Source organism: Anguilla rostrata, chromosome 4 (genome assembly GCF_018555375.3).
Source record: "Anguilla rostrata isolate EN2019 chromosome 4, ASM1855537v3, whole genome shotgun sequence".
Classification (NCBI taxonomy): Eukaryota; Metazoa; Chordata; class Actinopteri; order Anguilliformes; family Anguillidae; genus Anguilla; species Anguilla rostrata.
In genome coordinates this window covers 1,053,600-1,065,000 of record NC_057936.1, presented here as the reverse complement: position 1 = coordinate 1,065,000, position 11,401 = coordinate 1,053,600, and the positions used below count along the sequence as shown (strand labels likewise).

The 11,401-nt window shown below is 51.2% G+C and overlaps 1 protein-coding gene across 3 annotated transcripts in view; it reads left to right on the top strand.

Annotated features, from left to right (window-relative positions):
• Window positions 1-11,401, top strand: part of LOC135252177 (inactive N-acetylated-alpha-linked acidic dipeptidase-like protein 2) — a 329,826-nt gene that overhangs the window by 138,514 nt on the left and 179,911 nt on the right. For all 3 annotated transcript variants that reach the window (XM_064329975.1, XM_064329977.1, XM_064329974.1), the window contains 2 exons: window positions 3,636-3,777; window positions 4,664-5,017. In XM_064329975.1, coding sequence (XP_064186045.1) covers window positions 3,636-3,777; window positions 4,664-5,017 — 496 coding nt within the window. The remainder of the gene's footprint in view (window positions 1-3,635; window positions 3,778-4,663; window positions 5,018-11,401) is intronic.

Below are 11,401 nucleotides of genomic sequence, written 5' to 3'. Positions count from 1 at the left end.
AGACCAGAGACAGAGCGCCCTCCTCACTGAGACCAGAGACAGAGCGCCCCTCCTCACTGAGACCAGAGACAGAGCGCCCCTCCTCACTGAGACCAGAGACAGAGCGCCCCTCCTCCTACCAAGACAGAGCCACTCCTCACTGAGACCAGAGACAGAGCCCCTCCTCACTGAGACCAGAGACAGAGCGCCCCTCCTCCTGAGACCCAAAATGAGCACCCATGAGACCGACAGAGCGCCCCTCCTCACTGAGACCAGAGACAGAGCGCCCCTCCTCACTGAGACCAGAGACAGAGGCCCTCCTCACTCAGACCAGAGCAACGCCTCCTCACTGAGACAGAGACTAGGCCCTACAAACCCCTCCTCACTGAGACCATAGACAGAGCCCCTCCCTGACAAACAACCCTCCTTACGAGACCAGAGACAGAGCGCCCCTCCTCACTGAGACCAGAGACAGAGCGCCCCTCCTCACTGAGACCAGAGACAGAGCGCCCCTCCTCACTACCGAGACAGAGTCAACAGAGCAGACCCCCTCCTCACATGAGACCAAGACAGAGCGCCCCTCCTCACTGAGACCAGAGAGACGCTCTCACTGAGCACCAGCAGACAGAGCGCCCTCCTCACTGAGACCAGAGACAGAGCGCCCCTCCTCACTGAGACCAGAGACAGAGCGCCCCTCCTACTGAGACCAGAGACAGCAGCGCCCACTCCTCCCTAACCAAGACAGAGCGCCCCCCTCCTGAGACCAGAGCCACCCACCAGAACAGCCTCCTCACCCACCTGACAGTACCACACGACAGAGCGCCCCTCCTCCCTGAGACCAGAGACAGAGCGCCCCTCCTCACTGAGACCGGGGGAGCGTGGGGAGGGCCTCACAGTCATACACACACCTTACAGTCACACACACACACACCTCACAGTCATACACACACCTCCTTACAGTCACACACACACACACACCTTACAGTCATACACACACCTCCTTACAGTCACACACACACACACCTCACAGTCATACACACACCTCCTTACAGTCCACACTACACACACACCACCTTACAGTCATACACACACCTCTTACAGTCACACACACACACACACCTCACAGTCATACACACACCTCCTTACAGTCACACACACACACACCTCACAGTCATACACACACCTCCTTACAGTCACACACACACACACACCTCACAGTCATACACACACCTCCTTACAGTCACACACACACACACACCTCACAGTCATACACACACCTCCTTACAGTCACACACACACACCTTCTTACAGTCACACACACACACACACCTCCTTAGTCACACACACACACACACCTCCTTACAGTCACACACACACACACACACCTCCTTACAGTCACACACACACCTCACAGTCATACACACACCTCCTTACAGTCACACACACACACACCTCCTTACAGTCACACACAAACACACACCTCACAGTCATACACACACCTCCTCACAGTCACACACACACACACCTCCTTACAGTCATACACACACCTCCTTACAGTCACACACACACACACACCTCACAGTCATACACACACCTCCTTACAGTCACACACACACACCTCACAGTCATACACACACCTCCTTACAGTCACACACACACACACACCTCCTTACAGTCACACACACACACACCTCCTCTACTCCCTGAACAACCAGACCCTTACAGTTATACACACACCTCCTCACAGTCATACACACACCTCCTTACAGTCACACACACACACACACCTCACAGTCACACACACACACACCTCCTCTACTCCCTGAACAACCAGACCCTTACAGTTATACACACACCTCCTTACAGTCACACACACACACACCTCCTCTACTCCCTAAACAACCAGACCCTTACAGTTATACACACACCTCCTCACAGTCATACACACACCTCCTTACAGTCACACACACACACACCTCCTTACAGTCACACACACACACACACACCTCCTCACAGTCATACACACACCTCCTTACAGTCACACACACACACACACCTCACAGTCATACACACACCTCCTTACAGTCACACACACACACACACCTCACAGTCATACACACACCTCCTTACAGTCACACACACACACACACACCTCACAGTCATACACACACCTCCTTACAGTCACACACACACACACACCTCCTCACAGTCATACACACACCTCCTTACAGTCACACACACACACACCTCACAGTCATACACACACCTCCTTACAGTCACACACACACACACCTCCTCTACTCCCTAAACAACCAGACCCTTACAGTCACACACACACCTCCTTTGCTCTTGCAGTCGTACACATACCTCCTCTTTGCACCTCCTCTCTGTACCACTGCCAGACAGGAGGGACATTTTGCAGAATGTTTTTGACGAGGAGAAACTGCCTGCTGGTGTTTACGCTCCATTTTCTCTTCTTGTCTGTTTCCACAGCTCAGTGTTTAAAAGCTGGGGGCTGGTCTTTCTTCTTAACAGCCACAGAACAGCCATTCAAAATCTTTCTAAAGTTCTGTCACAACAAGTCCGCCCAACGATCTGCAACAGCACAACAATACCCATAATGCAGTGTTTGGAAGGAAATGAGAGGTTGGCTTCGTGGTGTAGTCGTGCCATTCTTAGAGAAAAAAATATCTTCATTTTGTTGTGTTCAGTTGCACAGAAGGCAGATCTCTTCACAGCACTGGAAATGTTGTCATGCTTAGAGCCAGCCCTCACTTGAATGTCTTTGTGTAGAAGAACAGCCTTGATACACTTCTCAGCCCCGATTTGTGGGTTTTGTTCTGCAGAAATGGGTTGTTTGGGGTTGATAGGGGTGTGTGTTAAAAAGAATGCTGAAATGTGATGGGGCACCACACGTCTCTGCTCTTATTTATGAGTTTGACCCCCGCATTAATGATGAGAGTTAGGCAGCCTCCGTGTGTCCTTGTTCTCTCCCTGGAGGAGGTCTTCTCTCATGTGGCTACTACTCTCTCTCTCTCTCTCTCTGGTTTATTAGCAATGCAGGGTTTGGTTGGCACAGTAATAAGGGTGTGTGGGGCAGTATTGAGGGTGTGTGGGGCAGTAATGGGGGTGTGTGGGGCAGTAATGAGGGTGTGTGGGGCAGTAATGAGGGTGTGTGGGGCAGTAATGAGGGTGTGTGGGGTAGTAATGAGGGTGTGTGGGGCAGTAATGAGGGTGTGTGGGGTAGTAATGGGGGTGTGTGGGGCAGTAATGAGGGTATGTGGGGCAGTATTGAGGGTGTGTGGGGCAATAATGAGGGTGTGTGGGGCAGTAATGAGGGGGTGTGGGGTAGTAATGGGGGTGTGTGGGGCAGTAATGAGGGTGTATGGGGCAGTAATGGGGGTGTGTGGGGCAGTAATGAGGGGGTGTGGGGTAGTAATGGGGGTGTGTGGGGCAGTAATGAGGGTGTATGGGGTAGTGATGATAATGTATGGGGTAGTAATGGGGGGCTGTGTGGGGTAGTAATGATAATGTATGGGGCAGTAATGATGATGTATGGGGCAGTAATGAGGGTGTGTGGGGTAGTAATGTGGGTGTGTGGGGCAGTATTGTGTGTGGATTTGGGGTAGTAATGGGGGTGCGGTTCTTGCTCTCAGGTAGAGACATGGCCTACAGGAAGGTGCACGCTGGCCTGCGGGGGGCGCTGCACTCTCAGGACCTGGAGAGCGATGAGCTTCAGGCCGCTGTGGAGCTGGAGTGGGACATGGAGAAGGAGCTGGAGGAGCCCGGGATGGACAGGTGTGCTCACCTTTACCTTTACCCGTGCATTTACATTTACCTGTGTTAACCTTTACCTGTGCATTTACATTTACCTGTGTGCTCACCTTTACCTTTACATTTACCTGTGTTAACCTTTACCTGTGCATTTACATTTACCTGTGTGTTCACCTTTACCTGTGCATTTACATTTACCTGTGTTAACCTTTACCTGTGCATTTACCTGTGTTAACCTTTACCTGTGCATTTACATTTACCTGTGTTAACCTTTACCTGTGCATTTACATTTACCTGTGTTAACCTTTACCTGTGCATTTACATTTACCGGTGTGCTCACCTTTACCTTTACATTTACCTGTGTTAACCTTTACCTGTGCATTTACATTTACCTGTGTTCACCTTTACCTGTGCATTTACATTTACCTGTGTTAACCTTTACCTGTGCATTTACATTTACCTGTGTGCTCACCTTTACCTGTGTTCACCTTTACCTGTGTGTGTACCTGTGCATTTACATTTACCTGTGTGCTCACCTTTAACTTTACCTGTGTTCACCTTTACCTTTACCTGTGCACTTACATTTACCTGTGTGTGTACGTGTACATTCACCTGCGCATTTACTTTTAGATGTAGAATTGTAGCGCCCCTTATGGGTTGACTGTGCTGTGACTGTGCTGTGTCTGTGCTGTGACTGTGCTCTGCTGTGACTGTGCTGTGTCTGTGCTGTGACTGTGCTCTGCTGTGACTGTGCCGTGTCTGTGCTGTGACTGCGCTGTTACTGTGCTCTGCTGTGACTGTGCTGTGACTGTGCCGTGTCTGTGCTGTGGCTGTGCTGTGACTGTGCTCTGCTGTGACTGCTCTGCTGTGACTGTGCTGTGACTGTGCCGTGTCTGTGCTGGTGCTGCAGGTTCCAGCTGGAGGACGGGGAGCAGCACTCCGTGGGGAACTCGTCCCGGGTGGCGGATCTGGACCTGGAGCCCATCGAGCCCTCCACGTCCCCCCACGGCCGGTTCGAGCGCCTGCAGGAGGACCCGGACTACGTGTCCCACTTCACCCGCCCCCCCCCGAAGAGCCCGCTCCGGCCCGGCTGCTCGCTCACCGGCTGCGTCCTGCTGGGCGCCGCCCTCTTCGTCCTGGGCCTCTTCATTGGCCGCTTCGCCCACAGACCCGCCCCCCCGACGCCAGCCCCGCCCCCGGACACCGACCTCTTCCAAAAGGTCCTGCAGGACATCAGTGCGGAGAAGATCAGGGCCACAGTGAGGTAGGCGGGCTGTCAGAGTCCATCAGGGCCTCTGGCTGTGTGTCCTCTTATCGACCTTGTGTTAAAGCCTGCTTTTTCAGCTCTCGACCTTACCTGACTCTTTACCTGTACCGCTGTTCTAGCCACTGTTCATTATCTTTGTGAGTTTTTTTCTTTTTTTTTTTTGATGGAAAGTGCATTTCTGCAAAGGACCTTTTAAAAGCATAATTCTCATCTGCAGACAGTAAAAATTAAGGTTTTTCATATTTTTGGGTGAATTTTGCTTCAAAGCCATGAGCCGGTGTGTCCCATTGCTGTAGTGACCTGGCTATGGAGTCAGGTAGTGACTCATTCAGTTCCACTTCACTTATACCACTTCAGGTCTGTTAGTTTATAAAAGGATATTTCGTTATTATTTTATTATTATTTCTTGTTATTATCCATTTCTGAATTGACTGAATTGAAATGAATCGAATGCAGACCCCCCCTTGCCCAGACTCTGATGGGCTCGTTGGGAAATGCCTGCACTGATAAACTGGCGATATACGACACAAGCCTGGAGGATAAGGTAAATGCTGAAACGAAATGGTACAAAACAGCAGATTGTGCCGTTTATTCTGTGGAGATTTCCTTCTGAAATGAAGCATTCTGAAGCTGTAGTTGGTCTTTCCCACTCCACTTACGTGTAATCAACAGGGAGTTCATTCCCAGCAATTTTTGGACAAATAATGTGGTGATTTTACTCTCGAGAATCAAGCATCGCTTTTTTCAGTGGGTGGATAAGACCACATGTAAAAAAGCAATGTTAGCAAACAGAGGGAACAGAAGTAGATTTTCCCAAAAAAAAACGGGCCCCCACTCCTGGTATTGGTGTTACATGCAATGGGCAGAAGCCTTAAGCAGGCTGGTATTGTCCCTGTGTGCCCCACACCATGGACAGAGCGTGTATGTGCGTCAGAAAGACAGCTTCATTTCCACTGCGCTCACACCACTGTTCTTGACTGTTCTCCAAGTGGCCTTTGGACTGTTCTCTGAGTGACCTTTAGGCTGCTCCCGACTGTTCTCCGAGCGACCTTTAGGCTGTTCTTGACTGTTCTCCGAGTGACCTTTAGACTGTTCTTGACTGTTCTCTGAGCGACCTTTAGGCTGCTCTTGACTGTTCTCTGAGCGACCTTTAGGCTGTTCTTGACTGTTCTCTGAGCGACCTTTGTGTGGTACTCTCATATTTATTATTTATTTGCTCCAGTTTATTTATGTTTTTGGCCAGCAGCCCTGAGTCTGGTGCTCGTGTTCTCGCTCCATGTTAAACTGTAAAGGGGAGCAGAAAGCGGGGGAGTCTCCAGCTTTTTCATGGTGAATCGTCTCTGTTCTCTCTCTCTTCCGGTTCTGCATTCTGTGGCTTTTGGAAGCGAGCGGATACACACGCAGATAATTATATTCTTCAGGTTGGCTTCACAGAGGAAACCCTGGAATGGTGCCTGCAGGACTGCACTCTTACAGGGCGGGATGTGTGGGGGCTATTAAAGGGCATTAGATGGGGGGAGTATTGTTCATAAATGAAAATGGCTTCCTCAGAGGGAAATCTCGCCACGTCCCGCCCCCGACTGCGGCGGCCCGGACAGGAAATTGAAATCTCCCGTCTCCCGTCGCCTAATTGGCTGAAGAGAAAGCGCAATGAAACGATTAAATCTGAAAGTTGCATTTGATCCGGCCTCTTCCTCTTTTATTTCCGCGTCGTCTCCATTTCAGCTTTATTTCCGCGTGTCTGTCCCCCCATGCCCCCCGCCCCCCGCCCCCCCGCCCCCCCCCCGCCGGGATATCGACCCACGCTGCAGTCACAAATCCTGCAGCCCAATATCCTGCTTTCTTTGCATGTTATGCAGCCTCCTTTAAATCCCCATTCAGAGGGGTTGTGTGAGGACATATGGGGGGTGTGGGGGGGTGTGGGGGGTAATCGCTGCCCTGCCTTGCTGGCAGTATTTTAAGAGGCACCTCACTGTGGAGAAGGGCGTCCCAAACTCAGTCCTGTGCATGCCTGTGTGAGCTGTTTTTTGAGCTGTGATTGGTTAAGTGGTGTCCATTCGGCAGAACTGATTGGTTGACCGATTGATTGCTTTATTGATTGATTGGTTTGTTGATTGGTAGACAAAATAGAGGTAGAGTGAAGCACTCTAGAAGTGCCACCTGTTATAAGTTAACAAAATGAATTCAGATCAGAAATAAGAAACATGAATGTCTTCCTCTTTCCATGCAAAATAAAAGCAGATCATTGAAAGAATGGATATAAAAGGAGAAGAGAGAGAGGCTGATGCAAAAGGCTTTTGTAGTACAGTTTTGGTGGGGACAGCTTTCCGGTTGCTTTTCCATGTTACGCTTTCTAAATTTCATGCAAATGATCTGATTTTTAATGTACTTCATCTGGCTACAATGCATCTGAAAGCATCTTATTCTTTCATTTGTCTTTGGAACGCTGTTAAATTGATCATTGTCAGGCTTTTATCTTCTTTTATCAGCAGATTGCTTACATTTCCTTGGTTGTCCTTGTTCTGAATCCATGATGAATCCATTATTCTGTCTCGAGTGTACTGCTATGTAGCTGCGTTTGATTTCTTTTTTCTTTTTGGCTCATCACTTTGTTTATTTCTTGGATTTTTTTCCTCTTTTTTTTTGTTCTCATTTACACTTCAAAAAATGTGCAGGGGTGAAAAAAGATTTCCGGCTAAATTAGATTAGCCTAAATTCCCTGGAAGAATTACATTCCCCCCCCGCGCCCCCCCCCCCCCCCCCTTCTGCTCTCCTCCGATGCTATCCCTTATCGCTGTTGGACACGTTCTCCTAATTACACTCCGTAATTGATATGGTCGGATACTTTCTTCTTTCTTTCTTCATTCTTTGGGAATTTAAATAAATAATCTCAAGGTCAGAGAGTGGGGCTCGTGTAAAAAGGGAATCTCATTTACGGGACACCCACACCTGGAACAGACGCGAGTGCTGTGTGCGTTGGGCTGCGTGGCCAAGGTGAGGAAAGCGGTGTGTGTAATGGGAGGAGAGGTGTGTGTAATGTGTGGAGAGGGGTGTGTAATGTGTGGAGAGGTGTGTGTAATGGGAGGAGAGGTGTGTGTAATGTGTGGAGAGGTGTGTGTAATGGGAGGAGAGGTGTGTGTAGCGTGTCCATGTGCATGCCTTAATGAACCTGCTAGCTCTCTCTGCCTCCTCTCTCAGACCTCCTCTCTCAGACCTCCTCTCTCAGACCTCCTCTCTCAGGCCTCCTCTCTCAGACCTCCTCTCTCAGACCTCCTCTCACAGACCTCCTCTCTCAGACCTCCTCTCTCAGACCTCCTCTCTCAGACCTCCTCTCTCAGACCTCCTCTCTCAGACCTCCTCTCTCAGACCTCCTCTCTCAGACCTCCTCTCTCAGGCCTCCTCTCTCAGACCTCCTCTCTCAGACCTCCTCTCTCAGACCTCCTCTCACAGACCTCTCTGAGCCTCCTCTAATAGACCTCCTCTCTCAGGCCTCCTCTCTCAGACCTCCTCTCTCAGACCTCCTCTCTCAGACCTCCTCTCTCAGACCTCCTCTCACAGACCTCTCTGAGCCTCCTCTAATAGACCTCCTCTCTCAGGCCTCCTCTCTCAGACCTCCTCTCTCAGACCTCCTCTCTCAGGCCTCCTCTCTCAGACCTCCTCTCTCAGACCTCCTCTCACAGACCTCCCTCTCAGCTCCTCTCAGACCTCCTCTCTCAGACCTCCTCTCACAGACCTCACTCTCTCAGACCTCCTCTCTCAGACCTCCTCTCTCAGACCTCCTCTCTCAGACCCTCTCTAGCCTCCTCTTCAGACCTCCTCTCTCAGACCTCCTCTTCGTTCCTAGACCTCCTCTCTCAGACCTCCTCTCTCAGACCTCCTCTCTCAGACCTCCTCTCTCAGACCTCCTCTCACAGACCTCCTCTCTCAGCCTCCTCTCTCAGACCTCCTCTCTCAGACCTCCTCTCTCAGACCTCCTCTCTCAGCCTCCTCTCTCAGACCTCCTCTCTCAGCCTCCTCTCTCAGACCTCCTCTCTCAGACCCCTCCTCTCCAGACCTCCTCTCTCAGACCTCCTCTCTCAGACCTCCTCTCACAGACCCTCCGACCCTCTCTCAGACCTCCTCTCTCAGACCTCCTCTCTCAGACCTCTCAGACTCCTCTCTAAGACCTCCTCTCTCAGCCTCCTCTCACAGACCTCCTCTCTCAGACCTCCTCTCTCAGATCTCCTCTCTCAGACCTCCTCTCTCAGCCTCCTCTCTCAGACCTCCTCTCTCAGCCTCCTCTCTCAGACCTCCTCTCTCAGCCTCCTCTCTCAGACCTCCTCTCTCAGACCTCCTCTCACAGACCTCCTCTCTCTGGCTCCTCTCTCAGCCTCCTCTCTCAGACCTCCTCTCTCAGACCTCCTCTCACAGACCTCCTCTCTCAGACCTCCTCTCTCAGACCTCCTCTCTCAGACCTCCTCTCACAGACCTCCTCTCTCAGCCTCCTCTCTCAGACCTCCTCTCTCAGGCCTCCTCTCTCAGACCTCCTCTCTCAGACTCTCTCTCAGCCTCCTCTCTCAGCCTCCTCTCTCAGACCTCCTCTCTCAGACCTCCTCTCTCAGACCTCCTCTCTCAGACCTCCTCTCACAGACCTCCTCTCTCAGACCTCCTCTCTCAGACCTCCTCTCTCAGGCCTCCTCTCACAGACCTCCTCTCTCAGGCCTCCTCTCTCAGGCCTCCTCTCTCAGACCTCAGAAGGTGAGGTGGCTGCTGGGTAGTGGTGCTTTTCACTCCACTCGGTCTGACAGTCACAAGCGCCAATTTCTTCTCCTGTGATCGACGCCCCTCAGATGCTGCATGTACTAATTATGAAAATAACTGAGCAAATTATGAAATCCAATCATAAATACCAGTTATGACTTCCTCTTGCTTTGTAATGAGGAGGTGTATTTATGTACGGCTGTATACTCATAACGATTTTTGCAATCGTGTTATGGATATTTCATTATGTTTCACTGACAGAGCGGAGTTTTCTGAGCTGTGTACTAGGCACCCAACAAACCAAAAAGTCTTGTTTGTTTCATTTCAGAATGCAGTTTTTGTGATACCTTGACGCCTAAAAGGGGCGACATAGCTCAGGAGGTAAGAGCGCTTGTCTGGCAGTCAGAGGGTTGCCGGTTCGATCCCCCGCCCTGGGCATGTCGAAGTGTCCCTGAGCAAGACACCTAACCCCTAATTGCTCTGGTGAATGCGAGACATCAATTGTAAAGCGCTTTGGATAAAAGCGCTATATAAATGCAGTCCATTTACCATTTACCATTACGCCTGTGTCTCAGGCATTTTGAGACGTCCAGGGTTTTTAAACGAGTCGTTTACTGCGGTGGATCGGGTGAATAAGCGTCCTGGGACGGGACGGCTGTGGAGCTGAGCTCAGAAATCTGTCCCGCCCAAGCAGGGCTGCTCATACAGGCTAACGCTAATGAGGGTAAATAATGGGGACCAGCCAAGGTGAGGCGTGGCACAGGAACGCAGAGCCATTCATCAGAGAGGAGCGTGCAGAGGGAGGAGCAGGGAGAGGAGAGCGGAGAGGAGAGGAGGAGAGGAGAGAGGAGATCAAAGAGGAGCGCTTAGAGGAGCACGTAGAGGAGGAGAGGGTGCGAGAGGAGAAGAGTGGAGAGGGGAATGCAGAGAGGAGGAGAGGAGCGCGGAGAGGAGGAGAGGTGTGCAGAGAGGAGGAGAGGAGCAGGGAGAGGTGCGCAGAGAGGAGGAGGAGAGGTGGCAGAGAGGAGGAGAGGAGGAGAGTGCGCGAGAGAGGAGAGGAGAGGAGAGAGAGAGTCAAGAGGAGCGCTTAGAGGAGCACGTGAGAGGAGAGACGCGAGAGGAGGAAGTGTCAGAGAGGAGGAGAGAGCAGGAGAGTTGCAGAGAGGAGGAGAGGCAGGAGTGTGCGAAGGAGAGAGGACAGGAGAGGTGCGCGAGGAGAGGGAGAGGAGATCAGAGGCGCTTAGAGAGACTAGAGGAGGAGAGGAGCGCGAGGGAGAGGAGTGTGCGAGGAGGAGGAGGGAGGTGCGCAGAAGAGGAGGGCGGAGGAGTGCGTCACGATCTTGGCAGAAAAACGTCCTTGATGAAATACAAATGAACAAAAACCCACAACTGACCCCTCACAGCCTCCACCCCACCCCAATTTACTGCATGTCACAATGACATCATCATTCACTGCCTGTATCGCAATGACATCATCATTCACTGCCTGTATCGCAATGATATCATCATTCACTGCGTGTACTGCAGTGACATCATCATTCACTGCGTGTACTGCAGTGACATCATCATTTCCCCACATTTGCAGTTTCTTGAGAAGGAAGTCGGCTGTGCTGCTTAGCTCGCCCCTCTTATGGTGTAACA